The sequence below is a fragment of the Alosa pseudoharengus genome, unplaced genomic scaffold (assembly GCF_046254945.1).
Source record: "Alosa pseudoharengus isolate Yale_2024_CS ecotype anadromous, Long Island Sound unplaced genomic scaffold, YU_APseudo_1.1 YU_APseudo_1.1_scf_16, whole genome shotgun sequence".
NCBI lineage: Eukaryota > Metazoa > Chordata > Actinopteri > Clupeiformes > Clupeidae > Alosa > Alosa pseudoharengus.
This window is the reverse complement of record NW_027468630.1, coordinates 21,839,182-21,865,799: the sequence shown is the minus strand read 5'-3', so window position 1 is coordinate 21,865,799 and position 26,618 is coordinate 21,839,182. Positions and strand designations below refer to the sequence as shown.

At 43.8% G+C, this 26,618-nt stretch overlaps 2 protein-coding genes across 3 annotated transcripts in view; both read left to right on the top strand.

Moving 5' to 3' along the window:
* The first annotated feature begins 475 nt into the window (after positions 1-475).
* On the top strand, positions 476-4,662 carry cyp1a (cytochrome P450, family 1, subfamily A). Its single transcript, XM_076287462.1, has 7 exons — positions 476-585; positions 1,097-1,997; positions 2,094-2,220; positions 2,406-2,495; positions 2,626-2,749; positions 2,838-2,924; positions 3,066-4,662. Exons 2-7 carry the CDS (start codon positions 1,161-1,163, stop codon positions 3,361-3,363), a joined length of 1,563 nt encoding a protein of 520 aa, XP_076143577.1. The 5' UTR covers positions 476-585; positions 1,097-1,160; the 3' UTR covers positions 3,364-4,662.
* Positions 4,663-7,277: 2,615 nt separating this feature from the next.
* Positions 7,278-26,618, top strand: part of LOC143125733 (enhancer of mRNA-decapping protein 3-like) — a 30,400-nt gene continuing 11,059 nt past the window's right edge. The window contains exons 1-4 of one of the 2 annotated variants that reach the window (XM_076287460.1): positions 7,278-7,370; positions 7,752-7,926; positions 8,107-8,255; positions 18,815-19,174. In XM_076287460.1, coding sequence (XP_076143575.1) covers positions 7,763-7,926; positions 8,107-8,255; positions 18,815-19,174 — 673 coding nt within the window. In that variant the 5' untranslated portion in view covers positions 7,278-7,370; positions 7,752-7,762. Of the gene's footprint in view, positions 7,371-7,751; positions 7,967-8,106; positions 8,256-18,814; positions 19,175-26,618 lie in introns of those variants that run through there. The other variant, XM_076287461.1, reaches the window with a different exon arrangement.

Below are 26,618 nucleotides of genomic sequence, written 5' to 3'. Positions count from 1 at the left end.
AAGATGTGAAATGAAAAATCGGTTGACAAGGCCTTTGATTTTTCCTAATTAAAGTCTTGCCTTGATACACTGTAATTAATTGACAGGAGTTGCTTTAATGACTGTGGCATTAGTTTAGTTCACCCTGGAAATTAAAATGGTAGCCTATGAAATTAGCGCACACGAATAATATATTAATGTGACGTCAAACGTAAACATTACTAGGAAAAAGCAAACCAAGTTGACAAATTGAAATGATACTGCGTAATTTTATAATCCGTGTTATCTTTTGTGAGGGGAGTTTAACTTTATTACCCACCAATGAAAGCACGCCACAAAGACTGTGCCATTGTTTTCATAATTGAGTTGTAATCTGTCCTCTTTGCTGCTCTACCTCAAAGTGACCGGCGCTCTCTGTTCTGAAGCGCCCTTCGTTGCGTCACGGAGCCATCAGCCAATAGAGCCAAGAAGCGCTCTATAAAAGAACTTGCTGTTCTATCATTCAGAAGCTTTCTAGGAAAGCAACAAATTGAAATTTACTAGCCTACTGTAGTGGGACCGTACACTTACGGAACTACACCTGTTCAGTGACCACACTGATTTTGGGTAAGTAGTTTGTTATGTATCTATCTGTAGCGTTCTGAAGTTACAGTTTAAGTCGCAGTAATTGGCTCTATTAATAGACGAATCCGTGTTTCAGGTGTTACCCTACGCACATTCAGAGTAGCTTTTTTTTGTAGTTCTTAAGTTATAGTTTAAAGGATGTGATCTTGCTGACACAGCGCAACATTATTACTGAAGAAAGACACGAATCTATTCAAATTCTACAAATGGTTCTTGCAGCTGTTAAGTAATCGCGTGTGGGCTGGAACGAATTGTAACATATTTTCAACGGTACTTTAGCACCATTGGAAATGGTCCCGTAAACAAGAATCAGAGTCGGCAAAAGAAAAGTTTAAAAGGCGCGTGTCTCCACAGCCAGCGCGCACGTTTCCAGGTTGCGCGTGTGAGTCAGCCTCAGCTGTGTCAGGATCACATAGACGTTGCTTTATTAAACTCACTCTTTTAAGTCTTTGATTTTTGCCGCTGATTATTTCAATCCCATTTTATCCCACAGGCATATACCAGTATCAACACATGCTCAGACATAAACCTTAGAAGAAGGAAAAAAAACTTCAACCATGGCACTTCTGGTTTTACCTCTGTTGGGGGCTTTGTCAGTCTCTGAGAGCCTTGTGGCCATTGCAACAGTGTGTTTGGTATACCTGCTCTTGCAACTCCGCACAAAAATCCCTGAAGGTCTCCTCCAGCTTCCGGGTCCCAGGCCCCTCCCTATCATCGGCAATGTTCTCGAACTCGGCGGCAGCCCTCACCTGAGCCTCAGCGCCATGACCAAGCGCTATGGCCACGTGTATCAGATCCAGATTGGCATGCGGCCCGTGGTGGTCCTCAGCGGCGCCGACACGGTGCGGCAGGCACTCATCAAGCAGGGCGAGGACTTTGCCAGCCGTCCTGACCTCTATAGCTTCCAGTTCATCAACAACGGCAAGAGCCTGGCCTTCAGCTCCGACCAGGCCGGAGTGTGGCGTGCTCGCCGCAAGCTGGCCTTGAATGCCCTACGCTCCTTCTCCACGCTGGAGGGCGAGAATCCAGCCTACTCCTGCGTCTTGGAGGAACAGATCAGCAAGGAGGGCATCTACCTGGTCGAGCGCCTGCGGACGGTGATGGACGACAGCGGCAGCTTCGACCCCTTCCGCCACATCGTGGTGTCAGTGGCCAATGTCATCTGCGGCATGTGCTTTGGCCGGCGCTACAGCCACGACAACGAGGAGCTGCTGAGCCTGGTCAACATGAGCGACGAATTTGGACAGGTGGTGGGAAGCGGGAACCCCGCCGACTTCATTCCCTTACTCCGTTTCCTGCCCAACAACTCCATGAAGAAGTTCATGGACATCAACGACCGCTTCAACAACTTCATACAGAAGATTGTGCGGGAGCACTACGAATCCTACGATAAGGTCAGTAAAGGTCAAAGACCATATAAGTGGACGCACATCACAGTAGTATACATAGTACGTGGACATCTGTTGCTCACAGGTTTTGTTCTCTTTCAGAATAACATCCGCGACATCACAGACTCACTCATTGACCACTGCGAGGACAGGAAGCTGGATGAAAACTCAAATGTGCAAGTGTCAGATGAGAAAATTGTCAGCATTGTCAATGACCTCTTCGGTGCCGGTGAATAACTGAACACTTTTTTTCTCACAATATCAAAATAATGTGTCAGTTGGTAATTATGTTCACACACTGAATATGTTGACTGTATAAGATAATATACAGATGAGCTTTACATTTGTGTACAATGAATTCACAGATTATGTTTTTAGGATTATGATTCTTATGATTATGTTCTGTTATTATAGGATTTGACACCATCAGCACAGCTCTGTCATGGGCTGTTGTGTATTTGGTGGCCCACCCAGAGATCCAGGAAAGACTTCACCAAGAAATAAGTGAGTATTGTTACATCCAAAATCATTACTATTATAGCAAAAGATAGGCAATGGATCTCTGAAAAATCAACACTCTAAGCAGAGGTGGTTAGCACTGAGCTCATTTGTTGTCCCCTTATCTCTTTTGCAGAGGAAACGGTTGGGATGGAGAGAAACCCACATCTGTCGGAGAGGTCCAGACTCCCTCTTTTGGAAGCCTTCATTTTTGAGCTGTTCCGTCACTCCTCCTTCCTACCTTTCACTATCCCACACTGGTAGGTAACACAGTCTCATTCAAAAACATGGATGAATACTCTGTGTATAACTGCTGGATATCATCTAACTCCTATATTTAATTTACAGTACTACCAAAGACACATCTCTCAATGGATACTTCATCCCTAAAAACACTTGTGTTTTCATCAACCAGTATCAGGTCAACCACGACCCGTAAGTGTTAACTTGTGATCACACTGCCACTATATTTTGTGCATTGATCATGTTGTATGTAAATGAGCAGATACTTTTCTCCTTCAGTAAAGTGAAGGATTTGTTTTGAATTCCACCATCTCCTTTTGTGACCCCTCTCAGTGAGGTGTGGAAGGACCCCGAGATTTTCATGCCAGAGCGTTTCCTGTCTGCTGACGGCACGGAGGTGAACAAGTTGGAGGGCGAGAAGGTGCTGATCTTCGGAGTGGGCAAGCGGCGCTGCATTGGCGAGGCCATCGCCCGTGCCGAGGTCTTCCTCTTCCTTGCCATCCTCATCCAGCGCCTGCAATTCCACAAGATGCCCGGCCAAGAACTGGACATGACCCCGGAGTATGGCCTCACCATGAAACACAAACGGTGCCACCTGCGTTCCACCTTGCGTCCACGGGAGGAACACTGAAAAGGAAAAGGGGAGGGGGGTATCTCGCCCCAGAATTTTGCACCTAAATATTATTTGTCTTTTCAGGGGGGTGCAAATCTCCATGCAAATATAAAATCCAATTTGCTTGCATTTGCTGGTGTCCAGACAAAGTAGCAAGTGGAATAGTGTAACAGGGTCCACTGTACTATCTTTGGTTTGTGCGTTATCAGAGTGTACTCAGCAAGCTCACTGCTGATTGGACAGGGACATGAGATGAGGTGGATCTAAGAAGTTGTGAATTATATGGGAGGGCTTTTTGTAAGGTAGACAATGGAAAAACAATGCTTTTCATAGACTGAAATACATCCTTTGTTCATCCAATTAACTGACAATTCTGCAGAGGAATTCTCCATCTAAGCACATAACTACCTGGGCTCTCAGACAGGCAAAGTCAATGTTTAAGAGAAACACTGCAAGCACCCTATAGAAGAAAGCAAATCATTTCTGCTCTTTTCCAAGCAAACTCAGCTCAGGTCAAACAATCCTACACTGTTTGATGTATAGCAGGGACATACATATCAGCTGCTAATTAAAAGGGGTAATTTTCATCGGAAGGTTTATTGTAAAATATATTGCGCACAGAGGGGTAAAATATGTTATAATGGGAGGTGATGTGACCCTACCACCCACTTTTTAAAAATATATATATTGCTAAATTGGCAGAGGAAATGCAACATGTGCCTTTTATAATATACGGAGGACCACATATGCTGCTTGATAAATCTTTGATGTACTGAATTAGGATTACATGAAATTAAGGCCATCTATATATCAGTCCTTTGAAAATTTCAGGTGGGTTTTAAAAGACTAAAGCTATTTTGTATAACAGTGTAGTCCTTTAATGTGATACGATGTGTATATATGAGTATTTTGACTGTTGACTGCATAGACTGTATATATAGAGCAGTCTGTGGTTGACTGTTAGCTAGATTTGAATGTGCCTGAAAGGGTTTATTTTGTATTCCTATGGCAAATGTGCCATTTGTTTTGTTATTGCCTTTTACCCCACACAGAATGTAGCCAATTTGTTTATCTGCTGTATTCCCTGTTTGAGAGTGTAAGGAGTGAAACACTGTGCAGACAATGAAGGATTTGATAAAAGACACTGAGCTGTGAAACTCTGAAGAACATAACAACAAGCTATTAATTATTCATTAATCCCGACTTGTACATTCATTTTTTGTGATATTTTGTCTTTGATTTTTTGTCATATTTTTTCTCTTGATGAATTGGTGTAACTTGTTTGTGTATTTATAAATAAATAAAACAATTAAAAATTATAATTAAAATAAAAAAAACTCTTCTGTGATTATTGCTATTTTAAATTTCGCACATCATACAATTAAACAAAATATAGGCTACTGTACCGCTTAAAAAAACAAACAAACAATCAAATGAAACACTTAAAAGCCCATCACAACCAACACAATGCTGCACAACACATGACACCACAACATCTCCACTAAATGTTCATAACTTCTAAATTTAGGCGCCATTAAGACAGACCCACTGGGCCTTGGCCTACCCTTAAAGGTTAGAATGCAGTCTATCTTTGTTGATTAGAACCCCTCAACCTAAAACATTTTCATGCAAACTTTGCAGCAAACTCTTTTAGAAGTTCTATTTTTTTGTCAATGTAATACAAGCTTTTAGAACAGGGGTGTCAAATATAAGGCCCGGGGGCCAGATCCGGCCCGCCAGCAGGTTTCATGCGGCCCCCCAGATGTTTTGGGTAGGAAGGGAAAATTACAGCCAAAACAAGATATTCACATCCAGTTGTCTTCAATAATGTGTAATAAGCAATATATATATGATTAACATTACAAACTATCCTCAGGAAGGAAGATGCAGAGAAAACTGACATGGGAAGACCAGTATTATGACAGCAGTACACAGGGTTGCCAACTCTCACGCATCTGGCGTGACACTCACGCTTTCAGCACCAATCTCACGCTCTCACGCACACTCAAGAAATGTCACGCCAAATCCATTCTTTTTTTTTTGCAATCCGTTCATTTTTTGTTGGTGACTAGACTAGCCCACAGCATTGTTTCTAAATTACAGGATACGAGTTTAAGGTATACCGGTACATATGTCTAGACCAACAGCAGGTAGGTCTAATATCCGCCTACAACGTTCTCAGCGCAGTTTTCTCTGATTGTTGATTCGCTAGGGTATTTTAATCCGGTCCGCGACACCTTCACGGAACATTTTACGGAACTCACGGAACTCGCGAAGTAGCCTCACAGACATCACATTAAATAACTTTTTCTCATCTTTTATAAGGTGCTATAGCCGCTATTTGCTGCGATAAACGGTTCGCGAGAAAAATAAATTAACTTTCAAGAAATAATCATATTAGGCTATAGCTCTGCGCTCATTTCAATTCCTATAGGAGGAATATCTCACAAACTTTTCGTTCCACACATGACAAACCGTAAACCAGAATAAACAACAGACCTTACCGAACACAAAGGTGTAATGCAATCCCCTGTACAATAAGCCGTTCCAGAGTAATCCGGTTTTGAAATGGTAGCAAATTTCTATATGGTCTCCAATTTTGGGCTTTAAGTGTCTTAAAACTGAGCTGTGCTTAAATACCTACATATGTGTAAATATTCAAATCAGAGGATATAGCTCATGGCTAAGAGTTTGTCGATGTAGCCATAATGATTTGTTTTCACAAAATGCTAAGCATGCATTTAAGTGTCTTAAAAAAGTGTGCTTATATTGGTCAATGCATAATTTCATAACAGGCCAAATAGAAAATAAATGTTAAATGTTAAATATACTGTAGCCTAGACATAATATTAAAATCAGATGATGTAGGATAGTATAGAGTTAGAAGTTGGATGGCTCCAGAACTCACACCAGTGGATTGGGTCTTAAAGGAGCCACACCACTTTTATGACACTATAGCTGTTCTGTTGACCTTTAGATTTGTTGCTACTGGGCATGAAGGGCAGGCCAATTATGAGTTCTGTCCAACATTGATGGTAGGTTTAGAAGAAAAGTCAGCACATTTTAATCATATTGCAATACCAATAACCGTAATCATTTTGGTCATGATTTTTCATCAAATGTTCATACTGTATCTCTAGTGGCTGGTAGACTTTGGAATCCACCAGCCACAATGGTAGGTGGAAAAAAATATTTTAGGCTATTTCCATCCCTGATACATACGTACACTCATACACACATTCATAAGTCTCAATCTGTCCATTTCTTTCCACAAAACTCGCCAGAAGTAATCATTTAAGGGGTTATTTTTCATTTTTTTCTACTGAGCTACTACCTTTTTCAGGTGGGCAGGGGGGCCCTTTTCATGTCTGTGCCCAGGGGCCCAGTGGCTCATAATCCTTCCATGCCACGGGGTTAAAACACTGGTCTTGTTTTCAAGTGCAATCAATAATTTAATTGTACATTTTGAAGAAACTTAAATCAGGGATTATACTGTACATATCAAAAAAGTCAGGGGACAGACATTTTTAAAATTAGGTTTAGGGAAAAATGTAACGCACACGCACTATGACTTCACAAAATCTCACTCCAGCCAATCACCCAAAGTTGGCAACCCTGAGTACATGACCTGTACTTGTTTGCTGCATTGCCTGGGGAGGATATAGGAGGATATCATCAAACAATCTGTTACCCACGCAGAAAAATGACCAGGACCATGACGGCCCCCATGAGGTCTCATTCCAACAAATCTGGCCCACTCCCTAATATGAGTCTGACACCCCTGTTTTAGAAGAATGCTAAGCTATAAAATCATACATACCCTTAAACGTTTAGAACTCAGGTCTGATGTGGCACGCTAACCTACTTCACGCTGGAAGTGACGTATTCGTACAGATTGTTGTTGAAGGAAGTGGTCGGCACACGCGGTGGTGGACATTTATTAAGTAGATGGTAGATGGTTAGCATAATAGTTGCGGCAAGCTAACTGGGAGTATTTCGTCTTCCAGTAATAAATTCAACGCAAGGTATGCTGTTGTTTTAAACTTGCGTATAAGCTAGCTTGCTCTAGGCTAACGTTATTATACGTGCTTAGCTGTTTTAACGTGATCCCTGCCTATTAAACTGTGGACAGGTAAGCCTTCATGAGAAGGCGTTTGAACACACGTAACTTTATATGCACCAAATATAGTATCAGTGTCGCCTACTTGACGTAAAGCGGTTCAAAGTTAAAGTTAACGTCGTTAGTCTACTCTTCAAGACAGTTGTTAGCAAATCGTAATTTCGTCACAAGGTTGTTTGCAAGTTCACCGGCAACGACATTGAATCACTGTTGTCAGTAACTTAACTGAAGTTAATGTGTTATACGTCTTCTCGACCATTAATAATTTGTGTTGTGTATCTCGTAGAACTGTGTGCCATGGCATCAGACTGGTTGGGCAGTCTCGTGTCCATAAACTGTGGAGCCACGCTTGGTGTATACCAGGGAGAGGTCTCTGCTGTTGACCCATCCAGTCAAACACTCTCTCTGAGACAACCATTCCACAATGGTATCAGGTGTTCTGTACCTGAGGTTACTTTTAGGTAGGGCTTCACCTGTTTAAAGTAACATGCAAAAGAAGATGTAAGTACAAGTGCCTACTTTGATAAGCCTGTGTCAATATTAATGGTACCACACACACACTTTGCCAGTCCTTTGTATTACTTCATTGTCAGTGTTTTAGTTGTGGCTCAACAATTTAAGACTACCTGTTGGTGCCACAGTGCCATGGACATTAAAGACCTGAAGATCCTGGACATCCCTAATGTCAGAGGGGCCATGAACAATAACACTGAAGCCAAGCCATCCACTCTGCCTGCCGAGGATAAAGGCCCTGTGCCCATGAGTGCCCCCATCACCATCCTACGCAGAGGTGAGCATCACTGTGGACCAAGGGTTCTTGAATCTCCTAGTGAAGCTTATGAAGCTCCTGAATCGTACCCGGTGTACTGTATCCTGAACTGTACCCTGTTAATGTGTACTGTATCCTGAACCGTGCCCTGTGTCCTCTGTCTGGCCTTGCTCCACACACACACATAAGTTAGAGTCAGTATGAATAGCTGAATTGTTGTCGGCAGGTAAACTGTGCCATGAGTTAGTTAGTCAGATACATAGACTTGGAAGGAGGAGCAGGATTCAGAACAGCTGCGTTAGACAATGCAATATGAAAACAGAGCCTCTCTGACCCAGTCTAGAAAGATCATGAAACCTAATCCTAATGGAATACTCAGGCATAAATATATTTTTCTGAGGCTTCCTCCACGTAGTCCTTGGTTACATTCTGTTACTTAGCCTACCAAATGAAAATGCTTAAATGGACCTAAACCCACTCACACAACTCCTGGCTCCTTCGTTTGTGGTTTGTAGATTGTGTAATATGGAGAATAGCCACCATTTGCGCAGTGAGCTCATTTCACTCCAAACATAATGTATTGTCCTTATTCGTCATCAGCTGTTTCACCTGTTTTTTCACAGTTACGGTTTCTTGAGATTATAATTACAGTCGTAAGAGGAAATGAAGCACAGAATGTCACTGTGGCAAAGTGAAGCCAGGCACAATTACTGATTCCCAGTGTGGATAATCCATCTTGTCTGGGTTCGATGGTGTGATGTTTACACAATGTGCTTTTTTTCTTGCCTGTCCACATACCCTTTGTGTTCTGCCATCTCCTCTTTGCGACTAAAGGTTCTCATTGTTAACCTTATCCCTGGCTTAATGACACACAGCAGTGTGAAAAGCACTCACAGCAGTGTTACAGCCAGGCCATCTCCTCAGTGTAATCTCCTGTTAACAGTCAGCTGAAGATGAGCCAAAGCTTGTAGCTGAGTATATCTTATCTTAGCGGCTCACCTCTCCTTCACTATAAGCTGGCTAGGCCATGACGTTTTGAATTGGCTGGAGTGGCTTTGAGATAGAGGCAGTGGTGCGTTTCCCCAAATTGTAGATTAACACTGTTGTTAATTGATGGAGAGATTTGTTTTGAAAACTTTCAGTCATCACAGTGTTTGCTGAACAACGCTTTCTGGAATTGCAATCTTGCTCGGGATGAGTGTCTGTGTGTGATATCAGGCATCCCATAATAAATCACTGACTTTGTTTTTTTTTAGTTTGTTTTCACAGCATATTGTGTATGCAGCAGGTGCATGTCTGTTTTTGGCTTGGACGTCACCCAGCATGACTCACAGTAAAGGGGAGGAAATTGTGCCAGTGCATGAGCATTGCTGTTGATTTGGCCAGGGGTTGTGAAATACAGTGGACGAGAAGTTCACAGGTGTCCTGTTGCTGACCTCTGGTTGACAGTCGTACGCAGCTGTTTGCATTCCGGTGGTGTGAGAAGTAGAGCTGGTTTTCGTCCACCATGTGCACTCCATTAATTAAGTATAAATAAATATAAGTATATATACTCTTTTGATCCCTTGAGGGAAATTTGGTCTCTGCATTTATCCCAATCCGTGAATTAGTGAAACACACTCAGTGAACACACAGTGAGGTGAAGCACACACTAATCCTGGCGTAGTGAGCTGCCTGCAACCACAGCGGCGCTTGGGGAGCAGTGAGGGGTTAGGTGCCTTGCTCAAGGGCACTTCAGGCTGCCACGGCTGCCCCCCAATTAATCTATATGTAGGTGTTCAGATTTGGATGATAGCCCCTGCTAATCCATTGATAGTGTGTCTATTATGGCATTCATGCAGTGGTTAAAAGTACTGCCTCCGTAAGCTGTCTTTAGGTGTGAGACATTAAGCAAAGTGATAAGCCACATATAACACATCTCTTCCTGTGGTCATGTGATGTGACCTCTGCAGGTGAGATTTTACCTGAATTCTGAAAGTTATTGCTGCCAAAGTGCAGATGTGTGTTTTTGAGTTTAAGCACAACCTCCTGTAACAGATTCACTCAATGGTCGTAAGGTGTCTATATTGCTGTGACATAATAGTGACAGTCTATAGTGAGGTGGGATCCTAAAAGCGTATATTTAGGTTATTTATTTTTTGAATGTAGGTAATTCTTGAGTAGGCCAATTCTGTCCTGCTTATGAAGTTGCCATAACACCTGTAAGTTGGGTGCACTTTATTTTCCAAAGTGGTTCAATAAGTAAAGGATAATGTATAGAACGCCGGTCATTATTGGGAAAATAAGTGCCGACAGGGCGAACCGGACCCCGACGCGCAGCGGAGGGGTCTTGTTCCGCCCTGAAGGGACTTATTTTCCCAATAATGACCAGCGTTCTATACATTATCCCGCTTATTACATAGCTACTTGCCAAACCGAAACAATAAACTCCCCACGATATGACTCTTTAGCCTACATAGCCTAGGCTATAGCCTATTTGTTACCGTTTCATCGTGGCTTTTGCTGAGAAACAAATAGTTTGCAACAGCACACGCTGAACTTGAATCAAACATTCTTTAGAACAGACTTAGACTTTAGAACGAGAATTAGCAGACCACCGAACGTTGGGAAGGCCCATTCAAGTCAATGGAGCATTCTTCAGCATTATGAAGAGCCGTGTAATAATAAACATTAATGTATCATTTAGATCTTAACTCTGATAAAAACTTCAAGTTGTGTGAACTGCGGTCAGTCATGATAAGATGAAGTCGTTTGTGCAGACAGGCAACGTGCCGTTGACTTCTTGCGTTCTCCTCTGTGGCGGTTCCACCCCTCCGGCTCCGTGTGGGGATTTTCCCAAGGGGCCGTCTTACCGGCCGCGCCGCCCCGGGTGGTTCCGTGCGGTGGAAACTCTGGGTCAGTTCCTCCGTGGCGTGGTGTCACTGGGGCCGCAGCGCTGAGGGCCCCTGGGCCAGGGCTAACCGTCCGCTGCCCACTCGCCGACGCCTCCCAGAAGATTCCCATAGCGTGCTAGCAGGCTGTACCAAAGTTCCTCTTTACAATACTTGTGTGACTAAGATCAATAAACATCCCCCCTCGCTGTGTTTGAGCGCCTAAAGAGGCAGAGTTATGCAAGGCCTGGGCTACGTGCCGCACTGCCCCTTCCTCTCGCCCCCCACCCCCCCCCCATGTCTTTTCTTACTCCGATATCTCTCGTTTTCCATCTCTCTTTCCTTCACCTCCATCTGTCTTTCCTCTGCTTTCTCTCTCTCTCTCTCTTTTTCTCCACCACTTCCTTTTTCTCTAGGTCCTCTCTCTGTTCCTCTTCCTCTCTTTCTCTCTCTCTCTCTCTCTCTCTCTCTCTCTCTCTCCAGTTGCTCTCTAACTATTCTGGCCTGGTGCAGGAAACCCCTTCGCGCCCCCCACCCCCCCACCACACACACACACACACACACACACACACACACACACACACACACACAGGAAGTGGTGTAGTCTTGGCGAGCCGTGCATGGAAGGGCAGACCGTATCAGTGGTGGAAGCACTGTTTACCTTTGTCTTTTTTATTTTAATCTGCAGCATGGCTCGGGCCGGCGGCCAAGGACCTAATGCACAAATTGCACAGGGCTCGAAGTGCTGAGTAGCAGGGGCCAGGCTGACCCTTTCACACGCAAAGCCAGGACTCACTGTCTCGCCCCGAGCTGGGGGGGGGGGCAGAAGAAAGAGAAGCAGGGAGAGAGAAAAGAAGGGTAGAGGAGAAGAGATAAAAAAGAGAAGGAGTGAGGGATGCAGAGAGGGAGAGGAGAGAGGGAGAAGAGGGGCTGGGGAGGAGGAGGAAGAGTGGGAGGAGGAAGGGGCAATTGCTCGTGCAAGATAACGAGTGTTCTCTTAATTGTCTTCCAGGAATCTTTGTGGGAGAGTGAGGATGTAGTGGAATGTAGGAAATGGGAAAATGCCCAAACCATGCAGTTACCACATTCTTCCCCCAATTCACAATGGATCTGTACAATCTGAAACAACATGGAGTTTTAAATAGTCATGTGAGATAAAAAAAAAAAAGAACTGTTAATAACTGGCAAACACACAAACACAACACACAAACACATGATTACCAGAAGCCCAACTAAAGTGTGTGTTATAGTGCTGAAGCAGGAAGTTGGATTTACAGGCTTGTTGGGTTTGCTGTGGCCCTGGTCTGCCATCCATCTCACTCTTTTCCTTCCACCTCCTGATAGGGCCATGTTACGGAGGTGTTGGGCCTGACTCGAGCATTTCTTTTTCACTTGTCACCCTATTTGCCTACATTCTCTGTGCATTCACTTGCATACTATTTTCACTATTGCATTTGAAATAGTCGTACAATTGTGGTCTTTCCCCGAGTTTAAGAGTAGGAACTCTGACTTTGTGTGGTGTTCCAATTGTACTTTTTTTGTAGTTGGAGCTCAGAAATCGTAACTTAATGAGTTTGTGCAGAACACAATTGGGAAATGTCAACGTCAAATGTCAAATTCCAAGTTGTCAGGAGCGCAGCATTAACATTCTTGTTTTATTTTCATTTGCTTTGTTTAGCTATATTTTTCATGTAAATTCTTTCATTTCTGTTTACAATAATAAAACCCCCCATTTTTTTTCATATTAGTTGTCATTTACGACAGTAATCCTGAGAGGCAGACAGATAGACACACACACACAGAGGCCTGATAAGGTTTTTTTTTTTTTTTTTTTACTCAGACTGACACACACACACACACACACACACCACACACACAAAGACAGACACATGCAGCCTCAATTGTTAATCCCAGCGGCTGTCATGTCACTTTCCTCTCTGGTTGGCTGTCATGGTTATTAGTACATTAGGAACAGTTAAACAAGCTCAGCACACGTTTAAGAGAAACAACAACACTGAAAAAAGGAAAGTCCTGTATACCTGGTAAGCAGTGTTAGTGTGTGTGTTTCTCTTAAGCCTTAGGGCTGTATTTTCGGTCACCAGCGCATGGCGTAAAGTTCGTTATTCACCGGCGCGAAGTTGAATTCGTTATTTTGCACCTTTATTTTTTAAGCATTGGGCCCAGGGGTGTGGCAATTAACAACCTAGGGAGGGACCTGGCGCATTGTCTAAAAATCGCTATCATACACCACCTAAACCTGGTCAGAAGTCAATGGCGAGTTGTTCATATGCTATTTTAAGAGCGCATGTCAACAGTCATATTGGCAGGTGCACGCACCATCCTTCTATCATTCATGAACGCACACCAGCGCACGTCCATGCAAAGCATTACAAATTGCACGATTACAATGGGAAACATAATTAGAATAAAGATATTACGAAATACTGTACATCTCATGATGAGTAGTTAGTTATTCACCATCATTTGCAAATTGGTAATGACGGTTAAAAGTGATTAGGGGAGAGGCGAGAGACACGTATGGAGCACAGCTGAAGACGCACTGTCACGAGATATAAGCAACTCCTCTGCAGGATAAATGTTGTTTTATTCAGTCATTTGAGCAACATTAGGGTAAGTTGCTTTTCCCAGCCTATGTTTTCGATGGTAACCCATTGTCAGTCAATAGTGAAAGTAACTGCATATAACTGTCTTGTCATTGACTGACTCCTTTGGTGAAGTTAGTTTCACTTTGCCAATGAGTTCAAATAATAGACGAGTGCAAATGCGTGAAGGCTATGCTAGGTTTTAGTAAAGCATGGTTTAAGAATGACTATTCCATACGGTCTCGCAAGCAGCCTCCTTCAAATGCGCCATTGAATGCCAAAATACCGATGCATTTATTTGACATATCGCGCGTTGCGCCGTTAAAGGGAATGACAGATGTCATTCTCATTGGTTTAAAATGATGTTACGCCCCAAACACACCCATATGACTGATTAAGAGACCTAGGAACACCTTGTTACGCCATGCGCTCCACTTTTGAGAACGAAACCCCTCCCAATGTGAACTGGACATCCTACTAAATTTGAATAGACTTTTGACGAGTGACGATGCACTTTAGAATGTCATGATAGGGCCCTTAGACCCTGTGGCCATGCCCTTTCCACCGCACACACACACACACACACACACACACACACACACACACACACACACACACACACACACACACACACACACACACACACACACACACACACACTGTATGTTTTTATTGTTTCTGCATAGCCAGAAATCTGTTGGGGTTGATTTCTTCCATATTCCGTATGTTTTTTACCGACTTTGGTTGACATGTTCCTGACCAGGGAGGAGGTTATAGTATCAGAGAAGTCAGACCAGACAGCAAGAGCAGGGATGACTGACATAATGGACGCAACTCAGCATGTAGCATAGGAATGCTGTGAACACTTGACTCTGCTGACGGTTCCATCCGTTTGTTTTGTTCAGTCTGCTTGTGGTTCCTTGGCCCGTTTTCCTCTCATGTAGTCGGCCATATTACTTAGGGAAGACCCTCTCTGGCTTCAAGTCATTGCCTCTGATTCCCGCTCCTTACTGATGAAAAGAAAAATATGTCCTTGGTACGAAGTCCTTATGTGGGCCAATGATTCCTGGTGGTGGAAGTGGCCTTTAAGGCTCTTTGGTTTAAGGGGTCAGTGGGCCTGAATGAACTGGGAAGATGGAAGCATCTGTGTGTATGACTGACGGTAGGCTGTGTGTGTCTGTGTTGCATTTGTGTGTTGCGTGTGAGCTGAGAAGATGGAAGTGTCTGTGTGTATGATTGATGGCAGGCTGTGTGTGTGTGTGTGTTGTGTGTGTGTGTGTTGCGTGTTTGTGTTGCGTGTGTTGCGTGTGTGTGTTGCGTGTGAGTGTTGCGTGTGAGCTGAGAAAATGGAAGTGTCTGTGTGTATGACTGATGGTAGGCTGTGTGTGTTGCGTGTGAGTGTTGCGTGTGAGCTGAGAAGATGGAAGTGTCTGTGTGTATGACTGATGGCAGACTGTGTGTGTGTGTTGCGTGTGAGCTGAGAAGATGGAAGTGTATGTGTGTCTGACTGATGCTAGACTGTGTGTGTGTGTGTGTGTGTGTGTGTTGCGTGTGTGTGTTGCGTGTGAGTGTTGCGTGTGAGCTGAGAAGATGGAAGTGTCTAATGGCAACCTGTGTGTGTCTGTGTTGTGCCTGTGTGTTGCGTGAGAGCAGCAACGTGAAGAGTGTGTTGGCGATGCTGGCGTGCCACTGCCCTGTCTCGGTACACGTTCGCGTGAGAGCTCCACGCCACTGAGGCTGAGCACCAGGTTTTTCCAGTTTTTTTCTTTCTCTCTCTCTCTGTCTCTATCTCTCTCTCTCTCTCTCGCTCTCTCTTTTCTTTTTGTTCTCATGTTGGTTCTTTTTCTGGTATTAGCTTTTGTTTGGTTTGTGTGTGTGTGTGTGTGTGTGTGAGTGTGTGTGAGTGTGTGTGTCTGTGTGTGTGATACTCTGTGATCGTGTGCACATAAGGTTCTATTTCAGTGAGAGAAGTGTTCCCATGGCGGCTTGTTTTTAAGTTAGATCGGTAGGTGTTTGCAAGGATTAAAGTTCTCCGTCATAGGACGGATTTCCGTCAATTTGATTTTAGAAATGTCATATTTGAGATCGATGCAGATCCGATGAGAAAAAAAATAGGAGGGGGGGGGGGGGGGGGACTGTCACCTTTGCTTTTCCTTTTTTAAGGCAACTACAAATATTAGGTAAATGTTTAAAGACCTAATAGTGTTCTTGAGAACTTTCTGTGTCTCAATCCGTGACCGCTCAAGAAGATACGTCCTATACGGCCTACGTCAGCCATGAGTTTCGCTTTGTATGTTGTAGCTACACACTTGTCTCGGGCGTTTGCTTAAAAAAAAGAACACGTATGGAGGACTATAACGGTCTAAAAGTTGGATTATAGTGACACAATCGAGACAGCTGATGAGGTTGGCCAATCCGTTTAACTTTTTTGGATATGATATTGTGAGCTCTGTGCGAATTCGGAGGCTGTGTTCTTTCCGTGTATCAATGTAGACACTTACTATCGCGAACTCTTGTCAGGGGAGGTCATTCATTTTGGGTGTCACCTATGATTTGAACAGATAGCCTGCTATGCCACCCGATGTAGGCTACTATTATTGTTACAGTTTTTAATCAATGCAACTAACATTATGTGTAAAGCGACGCAATATAAACCGTAGCCTATGCAATTTATTATCCCGTCTGTTATGACATACAACAATGTTTTTCACAATTTGCGACGGAAGGTTTTGACTGAGCGTGTCGAGTAAGGGGGTCAGTCGTGTTTGACGCACAGACAGCCTTGTAGCCTATTTTGCTTAGGCCTCACTTTTAACGACAATAGGTTGTGAGTGTATGTTGACAAAAAATAACCATACAATTAAAATAGTCAACTTAAAACTTTGCTATAAAATATTATTAATTTATAGCACAAAACCATAACCAGTGGGCCTACCAGAACCTCGCATATTAGCGTCATGATTTGTGTGCGTCTATTTGGCAAGGCCACTAGCTGTCATGGATGCGTTGTTGCTAAAGGAAGGCAGCTGTTGGAAACGGGGGAGAACTAACAAGCCATGGTGTAAAGAAATTAAAGTGCCAGGAGTTTGCTTTTGCGCGGTTCGCTGCAAGAAAATTGTTTATGGATGCAATAGGAAAACGTTTTAGCACGCCACCAATCAGAAGACCGCCATAAGGTTAACGTTCGTGCACTTCAGGACATCTTCCCTACCTGGTGCAACTAGCACCACGACAGAGGTAGGCTACGTTTATCTATGGCTGACCGTTTTTACGTTTAGAAAGTAGGCTACGCATGTTCTTTCATAGCGCAACACGACCTGTCCTTAACCATATCGCAACCTCTTGTCAACCTTATACAATCTGTTGCTGAAGACAAAAGCGCCGTCTCCAGATTGTCGTTACAAATGCGCAGACCTCCTGCATGAGCACACACAGTATTGCTGCTCATTGGAAAACTGAGTTGTCTGTTAAACTCAAAATGACCATGTTATCATTAAATGCGGATGAGTCAACAAATGGAAATATGAACAATATCTAGAATGTTCTGATTTGTTACTTTGATGAGGAAATGGGAAGTCTTGCAAACTTGATTTTATAGATTTTACTTGGTGTTGAATTGCATATTAACAAGAAAAAAATCTCCCCTTTAAACACTTTTGGCCTGAAGTAATTAAATAGGAGTGTGTTAAAGCCTTTCTACAATATTGCTGCAGTAGAAAAGAACAGCAATGGCTAATCAGCAATGGTCAGGGATGGTACTAAAATATATTTTTGTTCATCAGGAAAACTCAATCTCAATCAAGAACACTCTCAATTCGCCTTATTCACATGGCGGCCATTGGCGGCTAAAACGAGGCTACAGGGTACACAAACCATAGGATTGTTATGTTCTATGCATTCACCTGTAGGTGGCATTAATTATATAGTAAGTGTACCCTGTAGCCTCTTTTTGGTTTAAACAATGGGCGCTGTGTGAATAAGGCGAATACTCCCTTTACTTTGCTGTTTGCATCTTTTTGTACATTAAAAACCAATAGGTCGCGACCGCAAAAGGGGTGCTATCTCTATAGGTAGATATGAACAACGTATGACTTATGGCCTGAAAAAAGTTCAGTCAAACGATTTTTTTTCACTTTAATCCCTGTGTTTGTAATCAACAATCAAGCCTATTTAACATTGCATTACATGACGCAGGATACAACGACAATGCAAAATTGCCTATTGGCAGTCGCAAACGCATGGATCCAGGATCCAGAAAGTTCCTCCTTCATGGTACCACATGCGCTGCCTGCCTGAATTTCCAACTCAAGAAACAAAGCAACAAAAACCAAATTACCAACAAAGCTACCTTAGGGTACGTTCAGACTTGGCTTGTTTTCCTGACAAGATGTAATGTAAAACGGACGCCGGCAACTGCGAAAAATACGCCTTGTCTGAACATATCCTGAATGTGCAAAAACAGCATCACCAACAGAGCAGCCTTCGTGACCATTTCCTCCTCGTTGCTGTGGCCATATTTATCCTAATAGATAGATACACTTCTACATATGATATGCATAAGGTTTCACCTTCATCCTTGCCCATTTCAGACTGTCATTCAACTAGTAGTTAGTAAGACTACTAAATAACTCTTGTCGCCTTGAGCTGAATTTGGTGATGTGGGAAAAATGAGCGGAAAAGCCGTAAACTGCCTGCATGTTACTTAATGGAAATATCCACATCTTGGAAGAATACTTTTTAAGCCATCATTTGGAAGCTGGGGTGCTCCTCAGATTCTGTGTTTCTCTACCTAATCGGAGTCCAGATGTAGTAAAAGACTCTCTGTCTCTGTCTCTCTCTCTCTCTCTCTCTCTCAATTTCAATTTCATTGTTGCTTTATTAGCATGATTGCAGGTACAGGGTTGCCAAAGCACAAAACAAAACATTGTAATAATTTGTACAAAAACATTGAGAACATTGAGGGAAAGGAAATGTCAAATGTCTCTGTCTCTCTCTCTCTCTATCTGCTAGGATTATCCCCCTGCTCATTAGCTCTTTGACAGTAATTTTTTGGCCTAAAGCCCCTTGTGTTTCCCAGCTCTTGACTTCTTCTCCCTCCATCTCCCAGGAACACCCCTGAACTCTAAAGCTGCGCCCCAGCCCCCCATCCAACCACCCCCCCGGAGGAACAGCACCCGGAGCAGCTCAACAGGCCCCCTCAGCCGGCCAAAGGATGACTATTGTTTCGGTGACGGGACGGAAGAAAGCCTGGACACGGACTTCGACTTTGAGGGCAACCTGGCGCTCTTTGACAAGGCTGCCGTGTTCTCGCAGATGGAGCGCCATGGCAACGGGCCACGGCAGCGGACCACGCCTGGCAACCCATCCGCACCCTGCTACCGGCACAATGAGAACGTCCTGGAGGCGCAGCCGGTGGTGTACAGACGGATTACAGTTCCTCAGTATGGGGGGAAAGAGTACTGCACTGGTAAGACCTTACTGCCTTTGCGTCATCTCAACACACTGGAACACTTTCACAGCTCTCTAAATACTCTCTCTCTCTCACACACAGCACACACACACACACACACACACACACACACACACACACACACACACACACACACACACACACACACACACACACACACACACACTAGAGGTGTCAGAACTACTGATTTTTACTAGTCGACTAGTCATTGTGTACCGGCACAGTGCTGGTGGTAACATCACCATTAGTGCTAGGTGTTTCAGTGCTAGGTGTTGGCAGCTGGTATTTCATCTTTTCTACGGCTATCCATAGCCGGCATGTTCTTATTGCACTTTAACACAGCTGGACACAACTTGGGTGTCTCTGTGGAACAGGTCTCATTTTTGGTGAAGTACTTCCATACATAGGAATGTCTAGCCCGTTTAGCCTTTAGCCATTTTGTCCATGACTACTTGACTGCTACCTACTAGGGATATTAATAGTTGACTTGTCAACTAGTTGATTAAACACACACACACACACTCTTTCTCAGCGTCTGTCTCACGTTTTCTCTCTTTGACACACTCTCTCTTTCTCTTTCTTTCTTGCATTCGCTCACACTCTCACACAAACATTCTCTCAAATATATATACTCTTTTGATCCCCTGAGGGAAATTTGGTCTCTGCATTTATCCCAATCCGTGAATTAGTGAAAAACACTCCGCACACAGTGAACACACAGTGAGGTGAAGCACACACTAATCCCGGCGCAGTGAGCTGCCTGCAACAACAGCGGCGCTCAGGGAACAACAGCGGCGTTCAGGGTTTGCAAACACACATACGATCACTCTCCTGTTGTCCAGACCAAGCTGGCGATTGTCTTGTTCAGGAGTACTGCTGCATCCTCTAGACGTTTTAACAAGTCAACATCAAGCCTCTGATTGGTTGAATCAGCAGTGCCCCACCCAATCAAAACGCTTCTTATAGATAAGATGGCGCAGCCAGCAAGTTGCCATGGGAGTGCAGCTGGGTCCCAGGATACCAGCCACGTAGGGCATCGAGCACACAGGCATTGCCCATGCAACGCTAAAAATAGGCCCAGGGCAAACAAACAGGAGCAGAAGCAAATTGGCCCGTAATCAGACACACCAGCGTAAGGAGAGGAGGGAGCAGGACAAGGATGGACAGATGGGGAAAGAGGGCTGTGGGTGGACAACAGAGTACAACGCACGGTTGTGTGCGTGCGTGTCCGTGTCTGTGCGTGCATCTGTGTGTGTGTGTGTGTGTGTGTGTGTGTGTGTTTGTAATGGGAATCTAATATTGGTAGGCTGAAATTCTGCCAGCTACTCCCTAAAGAGAGAACTATACTCCAGCAAGTGTTCTCTCCATTAACTCATTGAGTGCCAAAAACGTAATATTACGTTTTTCCTTCCCATGCATTGAGTGCCAAAAACGTAATATTACGTTTTTAGCTTTTTTTTATTACGAAACTAGACACTTTAACACACCTTATATGTGATTTTGGGAACTCTGAATGGAAATGAAATATATGACGATCGAAAACTTATGAAAACGCACAATCTGGACATTTTATCTGGACATTTAATCTTAAAACTCTGCTTTTGATGGTTGCCGCTTTGGGTTGAATCAGTGACACGTGTACGTCAGGTCAAAACCAGGCCATTTTCGTGGGTTTATCACTAGGTGGCAGTCTCGCCAGGTCACTTCCCGGAAACTTTACAGGCAACACTTCATATTTCATCAAAGACGCTGCATCTCCATTTCTAGAAATAAAACAGGGATTTTGATTAAAACTAGCCACTGTTTAGATTGGGATTTCTTAGGAACAGAGGCATGTAGAAATAAACGGTTTGTACCCACTGAGAGCTTAAAGTCTCACCTTTCAAACAAGCCATAGTATGTGTCCATAGCTATACCATAGAATACGCTGTGGCTCTACAACAATCGTCAACAATGATCAAGATTGCTGGCACTCTGGGCCAAAGCTGGCCAAAACAGTGCGGCATTCAATGAGTTAATTCTCTCCGTAAATTTTCTCTGTCTTTCTTATTCTTTCTCTTTTAATTTCTCTCTCTCTCCTAATAGGTAACACTCTAACCTTCTCCCCCCATCTCTCTCTCCTAATAGGTAACACTCTAACCTTCTCCCCCATCTCTCTCTCTCTCTCTCTCTTAATAGGTAACACTCTAACCTTCTCCCCCTGTCTCTCTCTCTCTCACTCTCTCTCTCTCTTAATAGGTAACACTCTAACCTTCTCCCCCCTGTCTCTCTCTCTCTCTCTCTCTCACTATCTCTCTCTTAATAGGTAACACTCTAACCTTCTCCCCCCTGTCTCTCTCTCTCTCTCTCTCACTCTCTCTCTTAATAGGTTGCACTCTAACCTTCTTCCCTTTCTTTCTCTCTCTCTCTCTCTCTGTCTTTCTCTCTGTCTCTTAATAGGTAACATTCTAACCTTCTCCCCTCTCTCTCTCTCTTAATAGGTAACACTCTGACCTTCTTCCCTCTCTTGTCATCCTCTCACTCTCCCACTCCTCCCTCTCCTTCACCACTCATTCTTCCCTGCACACACAGCCCGGGGAGCTGGCACTGTTTGTTATTCTTTCTCTTTTTTAAAGCCTTTTTTTGTTTGTTTTAAGCTTGAGTGAAGAGAGTGAGCAAGCGAGAGAGAGAGAGAGGGTTGGTTGGAGAACGAGGGAGTGATGGACTGGACTGAAAAGGCAGACGAGGGGACCAATTCAAGCCCAGAATAGAGTCGGGGCCCGGGGGAATTGGGTCCTTTTCCATAGGCCCTTAATTAGAGGCCAGGCCAAGCAGGTCAACTGCGAGCACCAGAGAACAATGGCAGTGGCCCGCAGGAGAACGGTGAGCGGGAGTGTGAGCGACTCTTGGCACGCATATGGACATGATGGTATAGGACACACACACACACACACACACACACACACACACACACACACACACACACACACACACAGAGGCACAGGCTGCTCCAGAGATAACAGACTCTTCCTGTTCGGAGTGGATGAACATGAGAATCAGCAGCTGCCGGAATCCAGCCGCCTTGGCTTACTCCCATTGGCTGGAAAACGGACAGAACTCTTTGTCATTGACCTATAAGGAGCATGAGGTCCTGCTGATGGACTAAAGTGAAGCTTGAGCGTTGTTCTATTGGCTGGAGAGAGGTCAGTGTGCTCTTTGAGTAAGAGATAAAGGCTGTGGCGGCGGAAGCAAAGAACTCCACGATGCCAAGTTCATTAATTCCTTATATATCGGAACACCTCGCACCTCGCAGGCCGTTAATTCTGCTTAATACCTGGTTGCCACTTATGTGTGTAAGCAAACCTGTTCAGTTGCACTACTTTCTGTACACATGGACTATGATAACATTGGTTAGTTTGCTTGGCTAGAGCTGAATCCTCTGTTACCATGCCTTGCTGGCTTGATGTCATGTTTATTATGACTGTTATACTTAAAGGTGTGATTTGTAGGATTGTTAACGAACGTTCTGTAGGCCAAAATCAAAACACTGGTGAACGTTCTCAAGACTACCAGACGCGAGCCTCTTCTGGGTTGCCAGATGTAATGAAGACTTAGCTAACGTTAGTTGACCTGCAGCTGCTTTAACGTTTCTCCAACCATGACCCAGCTACACATTACGGAAACAGTGAAAACAAAAAATACCTCTCTAACCAACGTAACATATTTAGCTGAAGTTAGCGATGCAGATTTTAGAAGTTTAGCATAGGCTACCTGTTGTGGAGAAATATGGCCAGCTCTGCGTCAGACTTGATATTCTTAGTTTGACGAAGACGTCACCATCTCAGGAAGCTCCTCCGATGTCCACTTAATTTGTTTCTTGTTTTAATTTTGGAAATTTGCCTGCCTCTTGTAGGCGTTCATGACTACAACTGACAGCTGTTGACAGTTGGCCTTTGCTAATTTGGCAACCCAAATAGGAGGACGGGCTAGCCCATTATTAATACGCTATTCTAGAATTAAAGGAGAATTCCGGTGTGATTTTGACCTAAAGTGTTTTGAAACATGATACCGAGTGTGAACGTATGTCTCATAGCCCATCTCGGCTTGTCCCCTGCACTCCGAAATCTGGCGCTAGTTAGCCGATGCTACCAACAAGGCGGTCAATGGTGGTGCCTCGGCATCGGCATAGCCATGCAAATAAATCACTGTTTTACACCATTTACGAGGCTCAATGTATCTCCACACTTCATTGGTGGACTTCTGAGGGCCCTGACATTTAAAACGAGACATTGAGAACTTTGAAAAAGCACTGGTAGTTTACTTACAAGACGATTTATACAGACAGTATCTTCTCGAAGTTTAGCGTTTGCAGCCATCTTGAATTTAGTCACGATAAGTCGAGCGACGAGTAAGAATGAACAGGTATGATAAGGGATCAGATTCCAAAAATAATTCAGTGGAAATGCATGGATTCCAGTTGCTGCTACTGGAAGAAACTGTAATCCATGCATTTCCACAGAATTATTTTTGGAATCTGATCCCTTATCATACCTGTTCATTCTTACTCGTCGCTCGACTTATCTTGACTAAATTCAAGATGGCTGCAAACGCTAAACTTCGTGAAGATACTATCTGTATAAATCGTCTTGTAAGTAAACTACCAGTGCTTTTTCAAAGTTCTCAATGTCTCGTTTTAAATGTCAGGGCCCTCGGAAGTCTACCAATGAAGTGTGGAGATACATTGAGCCTCGTAAATGGTGTAAAACAGTGATTTATTTGCATGGCTATACCGATGCCGAGGCACCACCATTGACCGCCTTGTTGGTAGCATCGGCTAACTAGCGCCAGATTTCGGAGTGCAGGGGACAAGCCGAGATGGGCTATGAGACATACGTTCACACTCGGTATCATGTTTCAAAACACTTTAGGTCAAAATCACACCGGAATTCTCCTTTAATCGTTCAAAACATAAACGAAAATTCCAAGAGATTCCGCCCCGTAACTGATTTTTTTTCATGGGTTTTACGGGGTTTCACGGGTTAGAGTAATGTTGTCAAATAAGCCATTACTTCAATTCATCGTTAGGGCTGTAACGATTTACAATTCGAAACCGAAATCGCGACATTCAGATCCACGATACTGTGTCGCGGTGTGAAAAGGCAGAATCGCGACACACACTTTCTAGTGTTTCACGCAGTGCTTTGCAGCTTATGCGGCCGCAAAAGCAACCCACAACTCCCGCTTTACTTATCGGTAGCCTACGTTGTCCAAAAACAAACAAATAAATAAATAATAATTTCATACCTCTCCTTGCTTTCATTGTAGACTATGTGTGCAACTTTACCAAACAGTATAGAAGTAAACCCCCTCTCCTTGCCCCGCTCTCTCTCGCGCTCCCTCCCTCTCACTCTCCCTCCCTCTCCTGCTCAATGAACACGCGCGACTTAAATAAAACATTCACAATCGTGAAAGCAAGGAGACGACTAGCTAAATTACTATTAAATCCGCTTAGCATCATTAGCATGCTGCACATATTTGTTTAAAACTCTTGCATTGAAGTTGACTGATCATTTCAATACCAACGTTTCCCAAAAGGGCCTGTCCCAAGGAGAACCTTGAAACTTAAACACACATGGGGAAACTGAACAGTCCAATCAGTAGACTATGATAGGCTAAGCTATATGCTACTTTGTTTACAATGTTTCCAGGCTTCAACCAGACAGCTGAATTAAAGAGGTAGAGTTGTAATAAAAAATAGTAGGCCTAAGCTATAGGCTAATCTGCATAAAGTGTGCTGTCATAAATATCAGTCATTCAGAAAAATATTTTTATATCAGGATATAAAATAATAGATATATTATATTGTAATCCTCTGGTGTTCTAAGGGAGGCTGTTAAAATGTTATTTAATAAAATGTCTACCCCCCCCCCCCCCCCCCCCCAAAAAAAAAAAAAGAAAGAAAAATCGAGATTCGTATCGAACCGTGGGTAGGCCTGTCGCGATATTCAATAAATCAATTAATCGCATGATAATTACAATTAGCTCGATAATTTTTCTGGCCACGATAAATGCCATTTGCATGCTTGTTTGTTTTCCTCGTCTCTCTCTCCCTCTCGGGTCCTTAGAGTAACCATGAGTGAACCCTCATGTCAGTCACTTGTCAGTCGCATGGTGTGTGGGGAGGCGGAACTACTGGCGTAGCCTACCACAGAGTGCAGCTAAAGAGCCGCGTGAGAAGTATACCGGTAGGCACTAGGCAGAGAGAAAGCTAGTTGCGAGTTCGAATAGGCTATGCCTATTCGAGACAAAAAAGATGGAATTGGTTTCTAAGCCAAACGCGATAGCTGCAGTGTGGGAGCATTTCGGATTTAAACCGAATGCCCGTGGTGAACCACTGAACGTGTACGAGTCGGTGTGTCGCATTTGTTGGAAAACAGTCGCAATTAAAAGCGGCAACACAACAAACATGCATATGCATCTAAAACACAATCATCCGCTGCAGTTTTCCCAGTTGGGGAAAAAAAACACAACAAGTGGGCCGTCTTCCTCTTCCCGAGGAAAATTCTCAGAACGACAATATTATCGCTTATCGCAATAATTTCTGAGACAATTTATCGTCAAGCAAAATTTGTTATCGTGACAGGCCTAACCGTGGGTCAAAAATCGTGATACAAACCGAATCGGGAGGTTGGTGTATCGTTACAGCCCTATTCATCGTGTTTCCTCACTCTCTGACAACATATGGTGATCATTTTTGGAATGGTTACAGTTTATTTTCCATTATTTCCTACATACTGGACCTTTAACATTCAAAAGGGCATTGACATGGAACAGTGGTGAAACATTATTATTTGTTTTTGTTCTTTACCAGATCTACTTCATATGACTTATATTTTCTGATGTCCCGAGAAGCCACTCAGAAAATAGTATTTCTTGTCTCCGGGGGGTGGGGGGGGGGGCAATGCCTGTGTGCTCTATGCCCTATGTGGCTGGTATCCTGGGACCCAGCTGCACTCCCATGCCAACTTGCTGGCTGCGCCACCTTTTCTATAAGAAGCACCAACAGGGTTCTGATGTTTTATACTCAGCTTGAATTGGGTTGCCCCATTTTTATATGGCAAAAATGTTGATTACATTTGCGGACACCTTGGTATCCCTAGTCATTTTTCTGCGTGTGAAATGCAAGGTGTGGCGTGTTGCGTGTGAGCTGGTTGAAATGCGGGTGTCTCAGGCCCAATGCGTGCAACTTGAGAACCCTGAGCACTAGGAACACCTATACTCTTTCACCTACACAATCGTAAACTGTCATGCACTCTTGTACATCAGTCAAAACTTAGCTTACAGCATCTGTATTTCTCTCTCTCTCTCTCACACACACACACACACACACACACACACACACACACACACACTCGCGTGCACGCGCACACACACACACACACACACTCGCGTGCACGCACAC